Below are 22,764 nucleotides of genomic sequence, written 5' to 3'. Positions count from 1 at the left end.
CACTCAAAAAAACTATTTTTTAATGTTTGGGGCCAAAAATCTGACAAAGCATCTTTAATTCCTATTCTATCCAACCGCGCTCAACCAGTCCTTGAAAAACACCTTTTATTTTAACTATGCCCATTATTCTTAAACACGCCCATTATGTTAATCGTCCACGTTGTTCGTCTGCTGCCCCTCCCACTACAAAGTGCAAAAGTGTGTTTGGGGGGGGGGGGGGCTGGCTAGCTGCCATCGCAAGCAAAACTCACTTGCAGGTAGGTGTATTACGAGTCTTGGTTTTTGGAAGTACAAAAAGCACAGTATGCGCACTTAAAAAAACAAGACTTGCTCAATAAAGTAGGCCCTTTGAAATCAAGACTTGATGAAAATATACCTGCAAATTATACATGCGATGGCACTAATGGGCTTTCGTAGGTCGGCCGCGTGGTGGGCGGGAAGTTGTGTCGATAATCGATCGAGCTAGGAATTAGGAAGTTAATGACCCACGCGGCGCGGAGAGTTGTTTTTTTGTGTAGGCATCGTGTACACTGTACTACTACTGCACACACCAACACACACCATACTTTTGTTATTGTCTCCCCCTACACCACCGCTTCGGGAAGAACACTGACACCTTTCAGTGCATGGAGGAGGAAGGGAAAATCAGTGCCTTTTCAGAATCATCATCGTGATTAGACTGTAAGTATTCCAGACTAGCTCTAGCAGGACCCCCACCTATGCTGGTAAATATAATCCAGTTTAATTAATAGTATGACTGAGGCTGAGGGGAGAAAGTGTGAAGTTTTCACAGACCGTTGGCGTTGTCCAGTGGTGATTTTGCCGCAGTGTTTTGGATCAAGCCCCAGGGTAATATGTTTTCGATAGTCACATATTATTTTTCGACCCCAACTTTAATTCCAGCTTACCGCGAAACTGTGCAAGCTCCACCAGTGACAGACGCTATGAGTCTGATGCATGCTGTTTACTTACGGGTTTTTTCCGTCAGGCCTGATCATGCTGAGAATAATGCATCCTTAAAAAATGGGTATACTCTTTATCATTTTTAAAATCAACAAACGGAAACTCAACAACAGTTCTGATAAAAAACGGAAATAAATAATTTTAACATTTTAAATCCTTTTAATCTTTATTTTTAAAGACAGCATACAAAAGGGGAATAGTTATACTGAAATCCTTTCAATTTTTAAACTCAACAATTCATCCTTACTTATTTTTAAAACCAAAAACACGAATCAATCAAGTTGTTTGGGAAAACTCGTCCAAAAATAACCATTAATTAAAATTGCAAAACACAGAAACAATATTATATTTAACATGCAAAGGGCGCCCTCATTTGTTGGACAGTAACCATGAAAAAAACGTGCAATACCTCAAAACCAAAGAGCGTATAATTATAATAATGGAGGTAGCGCCCTATGATCTTTGCTAATCATAAAAACCGAACAAGGAGGACCCAGTAACAACAGGACACTTTAAACGAAGGTTGGTTTCAACGTTCAAATACTGGGTACGAAGTGACTTGGGTACGAAGTGACCTGGGTACGAAGTGACCTGGGTACGAAGTGACCTGGGTACGAAGTGACCTGGGTACGAAGTGACCTGGGTACGAAGTGACCTGGGTACGAAGTGACCTGGGTACGAAGTGACCTGGGTACGAAGTGACCTGGGTACGAAGTGACCGACATCGTTTCCTGCTACTTAACTAAGACCACCAAATCTTCCTCCATGGATGCTCAAACATTTATCAAATGATTCATTTTTGGTATTAATCACTGGACTCTACTAACTAGAGCATTTCTACCTCCTACTAGACTCTAGAGCATTATTATACCAACAATCAAATGAGTCAAATAAACAATTAACATCCAACCTCGAAAGTTCAAAACAAAATTATCATCTGCCAAGTGCTAGATTAAGTTTCAATTCTCCCTCAGTCACAAATAGATCTCACATGATGTGGTTGCTATTTGGGATGCTTCTCATTCTTCTTCCTATATGAGTACCTACAAGCCTAACATTCTAATTCTATGGCCTGCCAATGGATGGGTGCGTTCGTTTAGCTTCCCTGGGTCGTACCCCGGCAGCTCACTCGGATGAGCCCCTGACAAGAGCTAAACGAACAACCACTCACCGCCTCGTAGTGACGTTTTTTACCTAGGGCCAGCCCCCAAGTGACCCACTCCACAAGCAGGGCCTTGCATGGGGGCTGACCTGGGTGAGCCCCTGAAATGATGTCAAAAGCTATTCGAAAGCTAAAGGAACAAACTAAAATATTTTAAATTATAGTCTAAATTAAAAAAGGGTTTCTTATCTCCTAACAGAGGGTTTCTTATCTCCTGCAAACATGGCTGGTCTGAAATTGGGAAAAAACATAATGTTATAAATAACAAAATGTTTGTGCTTCAAGGGGGTGGGTTGGCCTACGTGTTGTATACTGTCATGCCTTTATAATATTTATTGAAATTTTATGAGATTTTTGATTTATTTTGCACACCATACTAGTACTAGCTTCTGAATATTCAATAATCTATACCAACCAATAAAAGTCTTGGAAACATATGACGTCGCTCCAATGCCTGCATGCATTCCACTTTGAAGTCGCCCGGTTGAAGTCAACTCGGTCCGAAGTCACTCAGTTCTAAGTCGACTTGGTCCGAGTGTAAACTGTTCTCATTGCTTTTTAAACAATGTTCCAGCTTTCCCTAATATATTTTGTATTCGTTACTTTGTTTAATTTCAAAACTTTTTTGACATCATATAAAAAATTGCAAGTTTGTGTTCATCTTGAGTGTCAATGTTCAACTGGAATTTAGTTTGTGAACAAACATTTTTTAAGCAAACATAACCCTTCGAGTTCCAGGACGACCGGTTGTCAAACTGTTTTTGCTCAGATACCCCAGTCTTGAACTATCACATTCCCAGCTTTTAAATAAAATAAAATACAGTGAGTATCAATGGTCATTTTCAACTTTAAAGCCTTGTAACTCGATGTCATCATTATGTCATCTTGCAACCTGTGCTGTCCTTGTATCAAGGTTCAATTGTCTGATGAGTTTCAAGATTCAATTCAGTTTCAAGCAGGAAAGCAGTTTGTATGCCTATTTGCAGCACAATGCAAATTAAGTTAAAGCCAGGTAGTTTTGCCTGAGGTTTTGTTAAAAGGGCTTTAGGAGCATGCAGGAGACAAATTTCTATGAGCATGATTGAGTCAGGAATTTACAATATTGATTTGCTTCTGGGAACTTATGGATGGGCAATAATAAAAGCACAGAAGAAGAGGGGGAGAGCAGAGGGGTCATCAGGTCAGTGGGGTTGGGGGATATAAGTAAAGCTTCAGGACAAAGGAACATTCATAAACAGGTTTATATAAGGGTTGTGAGATCTGGTGGAAAGAGGATTAGTGGTTGTTTGGAACTTTTCTGAGAATGGATTAAGGGAAACTTTGACAAAGGATGCAACTCCAGTTTTGTGTCATGTGGGAATTGAAAGGTGATTCTGTTGGGATCTATCCCACTAAATTTAAAGAAGCTGGCATCAGTCAATACATCTGTAGAGAAAGGATAAGATTTTCAGTGACTTAAATAATGTGCATATTATTGTCTGTACATGTCATTGCCTGGTATACAGATGTTTAAATGTATTGTGGCTAAGTCCAGCGTGTCTGATGGGACAATATAGTGACTTACTTTTCTGAAAAGGCTGCAGAAAAGCAAAAAAATTGCATGGCATTTTATAGCTACTGTAGTTGTTCTGTATAAAATTATAGACGAAGCCAAGTCATACATATACCACAAAATTGGCTCGCCACAGTTTCTAAAACAAATCAGGTTCACTAAGGGACATGTTTCCTGGAATTGGGCGAGTTGGTCTATGAAAAGTGTTTGAAACCATTTGATATGAAATGCATACGGTTAGAAAGATGTTTCAAAAGTAGAATATAATGGTCCACACATAGTTGCCTCGAGATTGCACGGTCTCCTTGTCGTGAGCTAACACAGCAAACTAATTTGTGAAGTCAAATTTGTCTATGCCTTTTTTGTACAAATGCTTCTTAGACACCAACTCGTCCAATGCAATATGCCCCTTTAACATAGTGCTAATTTAAAGTGTGACGCTATACAGTGCAAACAAATGGATCAGCTCAAGATAATTATGTGGTCTGTTATTCAAAGACTTGTCTTTATTCCATTCTTCAGCTACTCCCAATTTTCCTTTCATTCTTCCTTTCCCACTCTTTCCTTACCCACTGATCTCATGTTGTCTACTTTTGGCTGCACGTTGAAGTTCATGAACAAAATAACTTGTTCGAATACAAAGAGTTTAAAAGTTACTCTTCTCTTTATCTTGAAGAAATGGACGTGAAGCTGTCATGTAAGGCCAAATGAAAAAAACAAACAGTTGATCGTCCTCGCCCGCATCCTTTTTAAAAATCTTTTTTAGAATCTAATGTGATGCTCTCGAACACGTGTAACCGTCTGTTTCATGAAACAATATTAGTGAATGCACTGTCAGCAAATCTGGTTACTTTAGTGTAGTTCAAACTGAATACCTGGTGGCCTGTTTGATTTGAAATACTCAGCGGCCATCTTGAAAAAAAAAAAAATAATAATAAATAAAAAGGCCCTCATCCTCCTCTTTTTTGAAAAATCCAGGCGATCAACTGTTTTTTTGTTTGTTTTTTACTTATATCAGGGCACACATTTTATACTCTCTCATTTTAAAGCATTAAAACATAAGATGTAAAGTTTTAAATCTATAGGCTCTGTGACCACATGCAGTGTTATTGATATAGTATAAGTTATCACACAAGCGCGAGTGGAATACGGAAAAATAAAGCGCTTCTGCGTCCCAAATCCAACGAGGCCGAAGGCCGAGTTGGATATGGGACGCAGATGCATAGCGCATATCCGTATTTCCACCAGCACGCGTGTGATAACGTATTTATCTTCAAGCAAACTTGGCGCGTGACATAGAACACACAAGACGCATGGTAGTGATATTAGCCGTGCAATATAGGTTTTTATCACCACTCCATTCTGCCAATCTGATTGGATGATTAGCGCGTACTTGAAGATAAAATGTATTATCTTCAAGTACGCTCTAATCTTCCCATCAAATTTGCAGAATGGAGTGGTGACATAAACCTATATTGCACGGCTAATATCACTACCATGCGTCTTGTGTGTTCTATGTCAAGCGCCAAGTTTGCTTGAAGATAAATACGTTATCACACGCGCTCGTGGAAATACAGAAAAATAGCACGTCTGCGTCCCATATATGGGACATCCAACTCGGCCTTCAGCCTTGTTGGATATATGGGATGCAGAAGCGCTACATTTTTCCCTATTCAACTCGCGCTTGTGTGATAACTTATTTTATAATTACGTATTACTATACGTATTAGGCACATAGTTACAATGAACCTGGACAAGAAAACTGTGTAGACTTCAATATTGAAAAAGACCTTATTTATGTTTTGTTTTCACTCAGACTAAAATTCAGCCATGGTTCGACGTTCAACTCGTTCCCGGAGGCCTACCAGTCACTTTGGCTACAATGCTTCTTTCCAGCCATACTCTCGCAGTAATAGAAAGAAAACAGTGCGACTAGAAGGGCGACGTCATGTTCCTGAAGATCCTATTGTCTACCCGGAGTTAGAAAAGAAAGGTATTAGGCATTTTAATTGAACACTCCAAAGTGCATTAAGACACTAGACACTATTGGTAACCCTGTCAAAGACCAATCTTCTCACTTGGTGTACATGTATCTGAACATTTATAAGCGTAAAAAAACAAACCTATGAAAATTTGAGCCTCATTGGTCATCAAATTGCAAGATAATAATGAAAGAAAAAACACCCTTGACACACAAAGTTGTAAAATGTATGCATTCATGCTTGATTTTGAGGGTCTCAAAATCTAATTCTACGGTCTTGAAATCAAATTCGTGGAAAATAACTAATGTCTCGAAAACTAAGTTACTTCAGAGGGAGCCGTTTCTCACGATGTTTTAGACTATCACCAGCTCTCCATTACTTGTTACCAAGTAAGGTTTTATGCTAATCATTATTTTGAGTAAATACCAATAGTGTCCAGTGCCTTTAAAAATACGTCTATAGACCAACCCATGGGTCGCCATTACTTGGGTGCTAACCAATTAGGCCCAAGCGCGAACACTGTAACAGCACAATGTTTTGTAAAGTTTGTTTACTTTATATGCGAATTAAGTGTCTTTTTCAACTGTTTACACACTTGCCTCGACAGGCCAGCATGACAAAACTATGTAAAATACCCGGAGAGTCAAAAAGAAGTTGACTGGGATTGGTGATGTTTTTCAAAACAAACAAATGACACTCAAAAGTTCAGTAAAGCATTAACAGGCACTCTCCTGCTTATTAGAAAAAAAGAATGAAAGAAATTAATCATTCTAATTCTTAAGTGGTGTTATGTCTGTTTTAATCAAAGTACTCATTTTGCAAGCTGTCCACGGAATACTTTATGAAACAAATGAATGACTTTTTAATACCCTTTGCTATTTACTCAGATGTTAAGATTCAGTCAAGCATCGCCATTAACATTCCATGGAAAGCTACACCCATGGGTGCTTTCAGTAAAACAGGCATACTGTAACTTCTATAGAAATTATCAATTTGTTATAGGCCGGCTATCACCGGCCCCAGCTTTTGCCGACCGGGATCCAACAAAAAATATCAAACTCCGACCGGCATAAATTTATGTAAAACTGTTTTAAATGCCATTGAAATAAGTGAAAAATAAAGAAAACAATCATGTAAAACTCCTAATTAGATGTGTATTTTATTTCTGTAAAAACAATCAAAACAATTTTCTCTCCAAAACAGCGATCTTCTCCGTGATTGTTGCTTAAAAATAAGCCGCTTGAATGCTGCGAGTTCATGGAGTACAAGTACTAAAAAAAGCACGCACAATTTCCGGCGTGCGTGTAGTATCCATGATGCACAAAACCACATGGTATACTCACACGGTCACCCACTGGTTCATGCAGCATGCACAGCACATAACACACACAGTCCGAAGTCCATCTTAACCAAGATTCCGCACGCTGTGATTGGCCATTGATGGCTGTTAATAAATCCATATTCATGATCTTCTTGGCTAGCCTTCTTCACAACACACGCTCACGAACGGAGTAAAGAATTGGCGAACGTTGTGCATCACGCCTTCAGACTGTATGCACAATGCACAGCCTTGGAGGAATTCCAGTAACATGGACAACTTCTGCCAACAGAGGGCGTTGCGGGCCAAAGTTCATTGAATTATTTCTCAATGTGTGTTGTTGACCGATCGTTGATTCACGAAGATTTTGTTGCAAACGGAGATCAGAACATGTTCAAAACAAACAATTCTCAAACAACAAGTTCATTCAAATGGTTGTTGATAATTTAGGGCATAAATTAAGAGATAAAGTCGTCCAACTATAGGGACTTCACTTCCGTGGTTTTTTTTTTTTTTTTTTTTACCATACATGCAACAGGCTAGTGAACAAACCTGCGGGCGATCAAGAATTTTGGTTGACTCGCCCTGCGGGCGGTTGAAAACAAAGTTATTCTGATGGGCGGACAATGTTGGTGGAGTCGTCGAAGTTGCATTAAATTTTTATTTAGAATTTTATTTAGATGATTTTCCTGTCTATTAATACTTGTTGAAAAAAAAAATGAAATGACAAGAATCAATTTTTGAGTTTATTGAATGCACTTCGTTGAAAAATTGTCAATGAATACAACTCGGTGAAACATGGCTTTTCTATTTTACTAATTAATGTGCTCCTTTTTGAAATGGAATAATCTAGATTTTGCGACAGTGATCGGACATGTGTCCCGTCATCCTGTGTTTCTGAACTTGTCTCTCCACTCTGCATTGCCTTCTGATGAATATATGCAACTGCAAGCTTTTCAATTGATAAATTCAACACTCAAAAATTCTGCCTAGTAGTCTACCTACCCTATTTTGAGATGGGATTTAAATCGTAAACAGAATATTAATTTTATTTATTTTACCCTAACATTTTACTTTAAAACTTAGTAAGTATTTATTTTCTATGGCTCCCTGGACATGTTTTTTCCTTTGACAATGGCTATTTCAAGGCACAAATAGGCAAGAGAGAGCCTGGGGAACCCATCAAAGCTTAAACAAAACCTAAAAATCTTCAGCTTCCAAAGACGCTGCCCCTGTTGATCCCACCGGGTTGTGAGGCGCTACGCTGCCCCTACATGTACACCCACCCTCTCGACCATGCTCTCGACAAAATTAGCCGGCATCCAATTTGCCCTAGCTACAACCTTGCTGTATACTATGGTGTTGTATATAATGAGCTGTTTGTATGTTTTATTTTAATCTATTATGTGATTAATATATTTATGTATGTTTTGTTTGAATATAGACACCCAATTGAAAGTTCAATCTTTGGACCTTTGTCTCGAGCTTAATAAAGTAAAGCACCAAACGAAGAACTTCAAGGAAGAAGATCTTGTTCTTCGTCGAGGTCAACCATTTCTTTTGAACATTGAGTTCAATCGAGACTATAAACCTGGCCATGATGAAATATCTTTGGAACTACGAATGGGTAAGAATATCATTGAAATATTTTTGTGGATTGTTGACCAAGATTAACTAGAATATACTCAAAGTCAAATTATAGGCCCTAACAAAGATTATTTACTGAGATTGATTTGCCCCATTAATTTTGTTTATTTATCTGTTTAACATATTTGTCCCTATCACATGTACAAGTAGCTTGTGGTTGCGTTTTTTATACATTAGCGGCTAAAATCTGGAGCGATTATGTCCACGTAGGAAAAATAATCCCAAATAGGATAACACAATCTGAATAACTTTACGTGGTAACGCTTCTTAGAATCAAATTTTTGGGCCATGAACTTTTTACATTTAAAACCATTAGTTCGAAGTGAAATTGTTTATCAAAAAGCTTCACTATCGAAGAACTACAGTAAGCTTTTGATGCCACTAATTGATTACCAAGCACACGCCTTCTCTTTAATCTCTTTAACACTTGTTCTTAGTTAATTGAACGTTATAGAGTTGGTAAGAAACACAGATTTACATAAAACTTACACGGTGTAATGATGATGATAGTAGAAAACATCCCTTAAAATATTTCTGTCTGAAATTTTATATTTGATGAGAAATAATCTAATTTCTCATTTGGAGTTCATCGCTCAGTCAGCGTTTTATTCATTTTTGTTTTGGCATCGATGCAATGCAAACTTTGTAATCGGTTTTTCACTATTCTCTCGTGACCCAGATGGCCGATCGATCTTGAACTTCTACAGGTCTGCAGTTTATGTATGGCAGTCTTATGTATGGTGAATTACATTAAGTGATACACTGCCAGCAACTTTTTTGCTAGCAAAACCAATTCTGTAATGTTTCTTAAAGTTTATTTGTCCTTATTTAATTACTATCTGTAGGTACCCGTGCAGTTGTCTCCAAGGGTACACGTTGTGTAGCTCCTTTGGTCAAGTCAGCTCCTGATCACAATGACTGGGGGATTCAAGTACTGAAATCCAAAGGACCCAAAGTTGAATTGAAAGTATTCAGCAGTTCTGAAGCACTGATTGGTTATTACAATCTGTTCATCTGTACGACTGCCAGTGGAGATGAAGATGAATTTGAATATCCAGAAGAGGTCATTATGCTGTTCAATGCTTGGTGCAAAGGTATGTCAAGAATTAGTGCAGGAGCTTTGTTGCCTTTCTGTTGTATTTTTTTTTTTTTCTATCTTAAATAAGTTAAGTCTCAGCCCTATCTCAAGTAGCCTTGATACTTCATGATACGCCCCTAACGATTGCCGCAATGGCCTACAAAAAACAAATTGTTCACGGCAATGTTTGCCGTGCCCTTTTCTCATCATTGCCGCCGTGCCCTTCCTCCCCCCAAAAAATAATATTCAACAATGTCCAAGTTCGAAAATAAGCTAAAAAGTCCCGGCGTCTGTTATTTTGTTAGTCTTTAAGTGCTACCAATACCTTCCTTGTTAGGTCTCTTTTTGTTACTATTTTTTACTATAATTTCCCATTGTAAGAGTCCAGTCTGAATTAATTTTTACAATGAAATTTAGAAATATTTAACCCCACCAAAGGTGGTGAACAAATGCTTTTGTGCTACGATGTAATGTGTCTCTTGAAAATATAATTCTTATGATACGTGTACAGAATGTTTGTGTGTAAAATTGATATGAAAACATTTATATCCAGATTTATGTATATGGACTTGACCCTATACAGGTATGTCATGTTCAGTGTGGGTGGTTGACAAAAGCTCCAGCTCACTGTTCCCTCGCTTGAACGGTTCATTTGTTCAGTCTGTGCTCAGAGTGTCATGCTTGGATGATCTGTTACACTATATTACAGTCAAGGACAATAAGAATCAACCACTGACTTGACTCTGTAGCAGGGTTATGTGTTTATCCCAATTCCAGACCTTTGTTCCCTTGTGGTCTGACATACATGTACCATAGAGGAAGTACCAGGTGGTTGATAGAAATGGCTGTCATTATACAAATGTTGCACGCTGTGACGGGGTCCATGGCGTTTTGTACACTCGAGGGGGAAAATGGCAACCCAGGCGAAGCCGAGGGTGCCATTTCCCCTCGAGGGTGTACAAAACCCATGGACCCCAGTCACAGCGTGCAACAATTGTTTTGTTATACCTTTGTTTAATTGTTGTTCCTATTTATGAAGTTCTGTTGTCATCTTCAGACATTATTACAACGGACTATTCATTATTTAATAAGCAGACGAACAATAAACTATTCCATCGAACCCGCGGTTGTTTTGTACACAGCGCTGAAAATCGACCAACGCTCGGAACGATCAATCTGATGTACACCGGTGTACATCACTTTTCATGTTACCGGCCCGTCGAGCCATGTAACATGCGTTTTTGTTGCGCCTCACATGATTGGTTCTCGACCAATCAAACTTCACAGTTTTTTACCAAGGTATAACAATGTCAATTGACTATTAACACAGTTCTTGCACAGTCTTGCTATTGTATGTACAAGTACATGGTACATGGTACATAATATGAATTTTGTTTTTTACCCATACACCGATGTGTGTTAGCACTGTATACTCAGTATTTTCCCGAGTCCTGTGAAAAAATATCACAGGCATGTTACTTGGGTGGTATTCGAACCCACAACCCTTGCAATTCTAGAGCAGTGTCTTACCAACTAGAATACAGAGAATGCCTGGTACGTAGCTAGAGGCAGTTGGAATCCTATGTTTTGGCAGCGGTACCACAACGATATAATAGATGTTAAATTTGCATCGGGGATAAAGAATATTAACAGGTACTGTACATGTACATGTGCTGTATGCCTCGGGGTGCTTTACTCTTTTTGATAAACTGCAGTTGTATGCTTAATACTACAATTAGCGTCATTCTGTGTCAAGGTGACACCCTCAGATTTTCTTGAAACTTTGTCAAACTGTACCACTAAGGCCAAAACGAACACACACCAAAAATGAATTTCATACTCCATCCATTTCAGACATCACCAAAATCAAATGAGCTTTGAAATTAACAATTTATAAAGGGCGGGCACTGATGATTCGTATTATCATAATGTCAATTTCAGAAACAATATGATAAATTTGTGGTGTGTGTTCATTTTAGCCAGGGGGGAACAGTTTGACAAAGTTTCAAGGGAATATGAGTGGGTCACCTTCTGGTTGATTTGACATGGAATGAGCCAAAGATCTGGCTACACCATACAAATGGCTTGTAATTGGAAACAATTAAGCACCACTTATTCAAGGACCGCTGAATGTTTTTAAAAAGGGAATGGTCTCTTGTAAATTAATAAGAAATATTGTTCGGTGACACCATGTAGATAAATCTGTTTGAAGTGATGGTTGTTCGGAGAATCTCTGTCTGTCTTCTGGGTCTGGTGGTTATAATAGGGAATTCATACAATTGATAATTTTTCAACTTTAAAACCTTTAAAGTTCCAAGGTTCAATTCAGAGCTGTAATCTTGAGTTATGGCTGCTGTGTGACACTAAGTTTGCATTTAAAGGAAAGGTACACGTTTGATAATTACTCAAAACAAATATTAACTTAAAAACTCACTTGGTAACAAGCATTGGAGAGCTGTTGATAGTATAAAACACCGTGGGAAACGACTCCCTCTGAAGTAACACAGTTTTTGAGAAAGAGGTAAATTTCGCCCTTAAATAAAGTCTTTTATTCTTATAGCTCTGAAAGCACACAAATTCGTCCCACAAGGGTGTTTTTTCTTTCATCATTTTCTCGATGACCTATTCAGCCCAAATGTTCACAGGCTTATTATTTTGTGCTTATAGTGAGAACACTGGTCTTTGACAATTACCAAACGTGTACAGTGCCTTTAAAGCAGGTAAAATTTTGAGTTAAAGCCATTGGACCCTTTTGGTAAACAGTGTTGTCCAAGACCCACACTTTGTGTACCATAACTTCTATATCAAATAACAAACCTGTGAAAATTTAGGCTCAATCGGTCATCGGAGTCGGAAGAAAACAACGGCAAATCCCACCCTTGTTTCCGCGCGATTTGCTGTGTCATGACATGTGTTTAAAATAAATCCGTAATTCTCGTTAACGAGAATTTATATTGTTTTGCTGTTTTCTCAAAAAGTAAAGCATTTCATGGAATAATATTTCAAGAGAAGTCTTTTACCATTGCCTTCTGTAAACCCTGTGAGTTATGTGTAAATCTGTGAACTTTTATTTTTTTTTCTGAACCGAAAGGGTCCAATGGCTTTAAAACATATTTTAAAAGGTGCCAAAAGTTTGACATATGATTAATATTTTGTTTATACTAGATGATGATGTTTACATGGAGGATGAAGACAAACGACAGGAGTATGTGTTGAATGAAACAGGCATGTACTTCTATGGCTCTGAAAATCAAATAGGTAGTTCACCCTGGAACTATGGACAGGTAGGGTAATATTATTCGAGGCATTAGATATCTTAAATCTCTTAACCATTTTGGTTGGTTTTAAAAATTTTAATTTTTAGACCTCAGAATTAAATTTTGAATTCTCCAAATCAAGCATCTGAAAGCACACAACTTCGTTTGACAAGGTTGTTTTTATTTCATTATTATCTCGCAACTTCGACAAATAATTGAGCTCAAATTTTCATAGGTTTGTTATTTTATGCATTATGTTGAGCTACACCAAGTGAGAAGACTGGTCTTTGACAATTACCAATAGTGTCCAGTGTTTTTAAGGACTTGCATGTAGGACAAGTAACTCAAGATAAGACTAGTCTTTAGTCTTTGTGAAATCCACCCCTGGGAACATCTATGCATCTGTTCAGACCATTACAAGAATTCTGTCCCCAAACACAGTTTCTAGTAATCAATCTGCCTTCCAATCTGGCCCAGTTGGTCATGTTGGTTCAGCATTTCTTTTTTTTGCATGGGTTGCTGGGAGGGTTAGTAAGTAGTCAGTGGGACAAACAACTGAAGTGAATATCCACCTGGACTTTCCTTTGTCTAGTTTGCACAGACATGCACCTACTGTGACTGTGCAAAAACTTCACTCATACTATCAAAAAGGCACATAATATCCCTTTCAGTGTCTCTTAGGCTAATTGCCTTACCCTTGAATCCTGCCCTTGGTCCTTTCCTTGGATACAAACGTGATACACAAATGACCAGGCTGCCACCATTTTTGTTGAACTAATAATATGATTTATTTCTGTTAATAAGTCACAAGGTTGAGGAAACCTGTAAATAAGGATACTTGCTTTGTGAACCAGAACACAGTGCTGCCTGTCAACCCTATGCAGTACACAGGATATTGCATTATACCATACAGCTTTAATGTCTTATCTGAAGGACAAAGTAATTATGGTAAACTATACACAGTAGGCACTGTACTTGCTTTCATGGTTAACTTGTAAGGGATATTTCAGAGAGTTTATGTAACAAGTTAGTAATTGAAGTATATGGGCAATTCCATGGTTAGTCGCATTACACTTTTCTGTGTCATTTCTTGATCTTGGTGCTAGTAACTCTATGTGAGATATTCTTTCCACTAAGTTTATAGACTTGTACTTGAGACCCAAGGCTTTGAAGTGATGATATTAGAAATGTTGTGGGCTTTGTACTCTGGATATTATAACGTTGTAAAAAGCATTACACAAAACGGACATGGAAAAAATACACTAGTCACAATTCAAAAATTTCCTCAAACTAAATTTTACTACATTTCTACCTCCACCCATGCTACACAACTCTTATACATGTTATAGTGCATGAGTATCCAACAGGATACTTCTGGTCAGCAACTTGAACTTTTAGATTATACATGACAAACCCATGGTCAGTCGCACAACGGTCAGTCGCATACTGTTTTCCAGTCAATAAAGCCAAACCTACATGGAGCCCAAGCTGAGTTCTTATTTGGCAAATTTTGGTTAATTCCTTGTCAACAACTAAAAATAAATTGATTTCATATGTTAGCTATAACAGCTAAGTGGAAAGAAAGTTTTGTCCAAAAATTGCTTTGTTGGTGTCATGTCCATGTTTGCTTGGAGATGCCCATTAAACTTTTTACAAAAGTATGTTCTGAGTATTTTCAATCAGCTTTTGAACAGTTTATTTGAGGAGTTGATCAAACTTCTTTGTACGTGTTTCCTTGTAACAATTAGGTTTCTGCCATACACAAACAAAGTTTCCTAATCTTTGTTCATATGTGTATGGTTTCATCTTCAACGATTCAACACAATAAAGGATACAAATTACCGGGTGTAAATCATTTTAAACCTAATGAACAACTTTGCCCTACGTTTGTGCAGCAAATCTTGGATCCTCTGTGCTGGGCACACGCATGGGGCTCTGATGGTATAGTTTACACGCTACTGACTACACACACGTACACCCACACATTGTGAAACAGTTTTTTGACTGGCAGAACCATTGACAAAAAAATTAGGGTTAAAGAGTCTGGACACTATTGGTAATTTTCAAAGACCAGTCTTTTCACTTGGTGTATCTCAACCAATGTATAAAATAACAAACCTGTGAAAATTCGAGCGTAATTGGTCGTCCAAGTTGTGAGATAATAATGAAAGAAAAAACACCCTCTTCACATGAAGTTGTTTGTTTTCAGATACTTGATTTCATGACCTCAAAGTTTAAATCTGAGGTCTTAAAATCAAATTCGTGGGAAATTACTTCTTTCTCAAAAACTACATTACTTCAGAGGGAGGCATTTCTCATAATGTTTTATACAATCAACAGCTCCCCATTACTTGTTACCTAGTAAGTTTTTATGCTAATACATGTACATTATAATGCTAATTATTTCAAGTAATTACCAATAGCGTCCACTGCCTTCAAAGAGATTAAAACTACAGCTGTAACCAGTACAATGTCTAGTTAGATCCTGGTAGGTGAAGTATTAATATTTTCTTTAGCACATTAAAAAGGTATGATTACAAGATTAATTGGCAAACCACCCAAAATGCATAATTGTGTGATTTAAAGATAATATCAGAAAGTAGTTAAAAAAAACTTAGCGGACAGATAGGACGATACAGTGCAGGAACGTACATCAAAATATTGCGTGTATAACGGAGACTAATTTTTATTAAGAGTCTTTTTTTTCTTTCTCTTTTCTCTTGTTGACCTGCATGTAGTTTGAGAAAGTTTCCTTGGACTGTGCGCTGTATTTGTTACAGAAGTCTGGCTTGCTTGATAGCAATCGTAAGAGTGCTGTCCATGTGGCCAGGTCCATGTCTGCTCTGGTGAGTTCAGTTCTACTAATTAAAAAAAATGCCCAAACATTAGATAACCTATATGCATAACTTCCAACTTGCATGAATACTAGTTAACCGCTTGATTCATACACACAACAGGGCACAATTTCATGGCTCTGCTTACCGTAAGCACAGAATCGGCGCTTACGTAAGCAGGGAGTTCTGTGCTTACAGCAAGTGTATTTCATGAGTGAGCGGCGAATTTTTGGCTTCTGCGCGACGAACTCCATGTTTTTAGTCATTCTACGCTTACAAGGCTAGCTCAAAAATTTGGCGCTTGCACATAAGGGGGAAATTGTGATCGTTAGCGCAGAATTCAGCGGTAAGCAGGGCCATGAAATTGGACCAAGATCTCTTGCCAGTACCTACATTGTAAAAGCTGTGAGATCTTTGTCAAATGTCACAAAAGCAAAACCATTTAATAAGTTTACTTTCGGCAGAAGCATACAATCCTTGCAATCAACAACAAGTAATTGCAACAATAAACAAATAGTTGTGAAAATTTTTGACTGGTCGTCCGTATCACATGGCAAGGTGTTTCAGCTGGTCCTCCACCATTTTAACTGGCATTAGAATTCAGCGGTAAGCAGGGCCATGAAATTGGACCAAGATCTCTTGCCAGTACCTAAAAGCTGTGAGATCTTTGTCAAATGTCACAAAAGCAAAACCATTTAATAAGTTTACTTTCGGCAGAAGCATACAATCCTTGCAATCAACAACAAGTAATTGCAACAATAAACAAATAGTTGTGAAAATTTTTGACTGGTCGTCCGTATCACATGGCAAGGTGTTTCAGCTGGTCCTCCACCATTTTAACTGGCATTAGAATTCAGCGGTAAGCAGGGCCATGAAATTGGACCAAGATCTCTTGCCAGTACCTAAAAGCTGTGAGATCTTTGTCAAATGTCACAAAAGCAAAACCATTTAATAAGTTTACTTTCGGCAGAAGCATACAATCCTTGCAATCAACAACAAGTAATTGCAACAATAAACAAATAGTTGTGAAAATTTTTGACTGGTCGTCCGTATCACATGGCAAGGTGTTTCAGCTGGTCCTCCACCATTTTAACTGGCATTTGGCCAGCGGACAACTGCTAAAGGTTAAAACAACATTCACAATTAAGCCATTCTCATTAATAACCTATTTCATCACACTGCCTGTCACAGTCAAATATTATGTACAACTATTTTTCAGTAAAATAATGCAATACTTAAATTTGGCACATTGTTGAATAAAAGCAAAAGGGCCCCGGAATATAAGTAAAGTGACTATGAACTATTATATGAATTCTGTAATCAAGTCAACTGAACTTACATGTACCCTTAAATTGTGAAAAAATGATTTCATGCCCTAATCCGGCCACATCATCAGGCCGACTGATCTTGTTACGCCAAAGGTTGGATGACCTATTAAAGGTAACTTTTGTTAAACAACTAAAATTCATGAAATCTGAATGTTTGGAGGAGTCTTGTAGTGGTAAAGAAATTGAACAAATTGGTGTTCATTTGTCCTTTAAAGAAACTATCCATCAAGCAAGTGAGGAACCAAATCAACATCATTGGAAGCAAACAAAATGCTGCTTAAATCAGATTAAGTCTCTAAGAGCTTAGACAAATCAATGTACCTGTATCAATATAGTCATTGTTTTTCTATGGGCGATCAGCAGCTCGCATGTCAGCTTTTGAAAATCTACTAACAAGATTAAAAAAAAAAAATTTGGTTTGCCTATTTGTTAACAAAAACTTGTAGTGAGGATTTTGACAGTTTGCATTAACAACAGTTAGATAAAAGGGCACCGCAATGTTTGTGATTTGAAGGGCATTGTGGCAATGGCACAGCACCAATACTAAGGCAAGTTTATAGTGTATGTGTAGGAATGAAAGTGGAGGCTTTGCCAGGTTTGCATTGGATTTGTGGTAAAGTACGTATTCTTTCACACTTGTTCAGAAAATATTTCTGCGGTGTGTTTAGCCTTACTACATGTACATACTATAAGGGCCTACATACATGTATATATACCCATGTAAGTAGTTTAAAAGAATTGGTTGTTTTCTTGAAAGGTAAACTCCCAAGATGATGATGGTGTACTGGAAGGTAGATGGGATGGTGAATACGCCGATGGTATAGCTCCAACTGTATGGACAGGAAGTATTGCTATTTTGTCCCAGTACATGAAGAAACGTGAACCTGTGGCTTATGGTCAGTGCTGGGTGTTTGGAAGCCTACTTACAGGACGTAAGTTATTCAAACATTATCTTTTATCTTGACCTCACTTGCAGACCAATTCACATTATATGTGGCTAGTTAAGGCCTGACTAAAGTGATGTTAGCATCTACACTTATTTTTGTAAACATTTAAATGTGATTTTCATTTAATATTTCAATCCAAATTACGAATTACACAGCTATAGAGCAGGTTACCTGCACTAAAGAACTGGCTCTCTCTATTCCTGTTTACAAGTTTTAAGGGAAGAACAAGTAGAGCCCTTAACATTTACTGAAGAAAGGTGTTTTCAAATGGAAGAAAAACTTTTCGAGAACTGGGGCAATTCAGAATAAATTTAACAGGTATGAAAGGAAATAAACATGTCAGAAATCTTAGTAAGAAAGAATCTGGAAAAAAAAGAAGTTCCCCAAACATGCAATGGATTACTCTTGGATGACTAGAGCTGATTTGCATTTTGGTACACAATTTACACCTAGTGCAGGGCCCTAGTACATGTAATTTTACTTATTGAAACAAAGTCTACTTTCTGTGTGGCCCTCCAACATGAATAAATTTGGCACATGTAATGCCCATGCAGTGCTGTAGCAGATTTCATTGGGTGGCACACCACCAAAAAGGTGCAATGGCCCTGTGAGTATGACAGTGAGGAACAATTTGCGGTATTTACTAAACCTTTATCTTAAGTCTTAACTCACTCAACCAGCTCCTTAATTTACCTCTGTTAGTGTCAGATTGCTTGACCCTAATGGGACCCAATTTCATGGCTCTGCTTACCGCTGAACTTAACGCTTATGATCATGATTCCCTGCTTGACATGCAAGCGCTGAATTTCTGCGCTAGCCTTGTAAGCATAGAATGCCAATTAACATGGAGTATGCACACGCAGAAGCCAAAATTCCCAGCTAACCTGTGAAATACGCTTGCCATAAGCACAGAGTTCCCTGCTTCTCTAAACGCCGATTATGTACGTATGGTGAGCAGAGCCATGAATTTGGGCTTTGATCTTTGGTTTTTTAGGCAGATATTGCTCACACAGCCATTTTAAAACTTTGCTTTTGTGTATATAGTATTGAGGAGCCTTGGATTACCAACACGAACTATAACCAACTTTGGTTCAGCACATGATACTGACGGAAACCTCACCCTTGATTATCACTATGATGAAAAACTCAATCCACTAGATGACTATGACGAGGACAGCATATGGTAAGAATCTTGTGGCAATTCTTATTGCAATTGTTTTCCTTTAACCATGTTAACTGCAACAAACAATGGCTGACATTATTGTAAAGGCAGTGGACACTATTGGTAATTGTCAAAGACTAGTCTTTACAGTTGGTGTACAATGTATCTCAACATATAAATGAAATAACTAACCAGTGAAAATTTGAGCTCAATCGGTCATCAAAGTTGCGAGATAATAATGAAAGAAGAAAACATTCTTGTCATGTTGAATTTTGAAATAGTGACGATCGGAAATCGAGCAGTTGGTTATACAACAGTATATAAAAAAATAAAATACAAAATTGACGAACTAGTCAAAAACCTTGCGGACCAGTGAAAAATCAAGCCAACTGGTCCTGCTGGCCAGTTGAAAAAAAAGTTAAGGGCAACCCCTGTACATTCAGTGTCACCAGCTAACTTCTTTGTCTTCTTCCTGGTTATATACTTGTCCTGGTCCATCATCCTGTTCTCTCCACTCACTGCTCTTTTCTTTTCACTTTGTCACCTGACACTAATATCTGTATAAGTGTTTGTGCCCAATTTAGCCTTTAAAGGCACTGGACATGTTTGGGAATTCTCACTTGGTGTATCCCAACATATGCATAATACATGTATAACAAACCTGTGAAAATTGAACTCAGTTGGTCGTCGAAGTTGTGAGAGAATATTGGAAGAAAAAGAAAGCCTCAATTCCATTCAAATATTTCAGTGAGAAATTACTTCTTTCTCAAAAACTACATTTCTTTAGAGGGAGCCGTTTCTCACAATGTTTTATGCTATCAACAGCTCTCCACTAAGTAAGTTTTTTATGTTAACATTTAATTTGTGTAATTACCAATAGTGTCCACTGCCTTTTAGACAAGACTTTGCCATGGTCAATACCCTTTTTTTATTAATCTATGCAAAATTTGTATATAGTTATATTTAGTGTATCTGGCTTCTAGGTCAAACCAGCGGTTGTTTTTATCATTTGTGAGCAATTTGTTGTATATTTAAACTTCTTCTAGGAATTTTCATGTGTGGAATGATTGTTGGATGGCGCGGCCAGACCTGGACGAGGGCTATGGAGGCTGGCAAGCCGTAGACGCTACTCCACAAGAAACAAGTCATGGTAAATAATACACACTCAGTCTACACCAACTACTAATATCTATTCCACATGATCAGGTCTTAATTTGTTAACCAATAAGCCATTTGCGAGTTAGATTTGAATAATGTCTGGTACCATGACTCTCTTACTTACAATGTACCGCTTACATTTGAATTCCTCAAACTATCGAGACAGTTGCTACGCCGCGTGATCAGGTGAACACCCATACACAATTCTGAATGGATGTGTTTGGCACAATGACACCAGGGTTTGCTCATCCTGGAGGTTGCTATTCAAGTCAATTTGGGAACATTACTATATGTCAAGTACATAGCCCCTAATTAAAAAGGTTCCAAAAAAGACCCAAGTCCCCAACTCGAATGTCTCTGATCAACTGAAAATTAACAAATAATTATGGGCATATACACTTCATAGTTACTGAAAGTTCCAAACGGGTTGAAACAACAACCACCCATTGCCCCCCCCCCTTAATGTTACCTTTGAGAGTCCAACAAAGAAATAATTAACATTGACTTCAGAATTGCAGAGGTCATGAGTTCGTATTCCACTCGAGTAAAATGCCTATGATTTTTTTCACAGAACTGGGGTAAATACAGAGTATACAGTGTTAACACACATCGATGTATATGAGTAAAAAACCCAAGATGGACATTGACTTTATTCCTGTTTTTGTCAGTGTACAATTCCTGATGACATTGCAGTGTTAGGATTGATATTAACTAGTAATCTTTTACAATAGGTGTGTACTGTTTGGGTCCTGCCTCCTTGACTGCCATAAAGCAAGGACACGTTCAGCTCAATTATGACACAAAGTTTGCCTTTGCGGAGGTGAATGCTGAGAAGGTTTACTGGAAAGTATTTAAGAGCAGAAAGGTAAGTTGTTGTTTGGATGTGTATTTGTGTAGAGGAATTTGTCTTGGAAACCAGTTTGTGTGAAAGTTCTCTGAATTGCTTATTAATTTCTCATTCATTGGCCATCTGATGTAAACTTCACTGAGAGCCTTCAATGACTGGACCTATAATCCTCGTCATCAATTAAGGTGACACGTTGCCTTGATTTGAGTTTGTCTAGAAAAAAACATGTAAAACTGTTTGTTATGAAATGCAATGGTTAGAAAGATGTTTTGAAAGTAGAATATAATGATCAACATGAACATGACTCAAACGTGCACTGTTGTCCGTATACAATGTGAACCAAAACGGGATGCCAGTTTGTGAAGTAAATCATTTTACTCCACAAAATGGTCTTGTTAGTTCACAATATGAAAAGAAGGAAAACCACACAAATTTCAGGTATATTTGTATGGGTCATTATATTCTACTTGTAAATTGTCTTTCCAACCATATGCATTTTATAACAAACGGTTTAAAACGCTTTTCATAAACCAACTTGCCTGATCAGTGGCAACGTGTCCCTTTAAATAAAGTTTTGAACTTGCAGTCGATTTCACAAAACACTTCCTAAATTTAGGATTAATGTTAAGACTTTGGACGAGTCCCAACCCTGCACTGTAGCATGCAGAACTTAAGATTAATCCTAAGTTAGGACGAGTTACTCGTCCTAACTCGAGGTAAGACGAGTCCTAACTCTTTGTGAAAACGACTGCAGGTCAGAATACTGCAAGCAATCCACAAAAATGTATGGTTGGCCTCATAAGGCCTGTCACCATGTTTTGTATGTATTATTATGTATCTGATAATAGTTATGTTTCATTTGTTTTGTCTTTGAATAAATAGCCCCCGGCAGTGATCGATGTTGAATCATCTCAGGTTGGATTCCATATTAGCACTAAGGCGGTTGGCAAGTATGAGCGAGAAGATATCACTGATCAATATAAATACAAGGAAGGTTAGTATCAGAGTATACAATTGTTGCACGCTGTGACGGGGTCCATGGCGTTTTGTACACCCGAGGGGGGAAATGGAACCTAAGGCGAAACCGAGGGTGCCATTTTCCCTTGAGGGTGTACAAAACCCATGTACCCCAGTCACAATGTGCAACAATTGTTTTGTTATACCTTTGTATAATTGTTATTCCTCTTCTCGAAGTTCTGTTGTCATCTTCAAACATTATTACGACGGACTATTCATTGTTTAATAAGCAGACAAACGAGAAACAACTTCCTCGAACCCGCAGTTGTTTCGTACACAGCGCGAAATCGACAAACGCTGGGAACAATCAAGATGGTGTACACCCGGTGTTCATCACTTTTCATGTTAACCGGCGCGTTGCGAGCCATGTAACATACGTTTTTGTTGCGTGTCACATGACTGGTTCTCAACCAATCAAACTTCACAATTTGCACAAAGGTATAACAAACATGTTTGTTATACCTCGGTAACAAATTGTGAAGTTTGATTGAGTCGAGAATACACATGAACTA

General features: G+C 38.0%; 1 protein-coding gene across 3 annotated transcripts in view; it reads left to right on the top strand.

Annotated features, from left to right (window-relative positions):
• Nucleotides 1–482: 482 nt before the first annotated feature.
• LOC139935760 (protein-glutamine gamma-glutamyltransferase K-like) overlaps nt 483–22,764 on the top strand; it is a 34,706-nt gene continuing 12,424 nt past the window's right edge. Inside the window, exons 1-11 of one of the 3 annotated variants that reach the window (XM_071930325.1) lie at nt 483–681; nt 5,494–5,670; nt 8,422–8,604; nt 9,470–9,718; nt 12,868–12,986; nt 15,698–15,805; nt 17,879–18,053; nt 19,113–19,251; nt 20,277–20,380; nt 21,120–21,253; nt 22,118–22,229. In XM_071930325.1, the coding sequence (XP_071786426.1) occupies nt 5,508–5,670; nt 8,422–8,604; nt 9,470–9,718; nt 12,868–12,986; nt 15,698–15,805; nt 17,879–18,053; nt 19,113–19,251; nt 20,277–20,380; nt 21,120–21,253; nt 22,118–22,229 (1,486 nt within the window). In that variant the 5' untranslated portion in view covers nt 483–681; nt 5,494–5,507. Of the gene's footprint in view, nt 726–754; nt 850–5,493; nt 5,671–8,421; nt 8,605–9,469; nt 9,719–12,867; nt 12,987–15,697; nt 15,806–17,878; nt 18,054–19,112; nt 19,252–20,276; nt 20,381–21,119; nt 21,254–22,117; nt 22,230–22,764 lie in introns of those variants that run through there. The other 2 variants (XM_071930326.1, XM_071930327.1) reach the window with 2 other exon arrangements.

This window comes from Asterias amurensis, chromosome 4, assembly GCF_032118995.1.
Source record: "Asterias amurensis chromosome 4, ASM3211899v1".
Lineage (NCBI taxonomy): Eukaryota > Metazoa > Echinodermata > Asteroidea > Forcipulatida > Asteriidae > Asterias > Asterias amurensis.
This window is presented reverse-complemented; position numbering and strand designations above follow the sequence as displayed.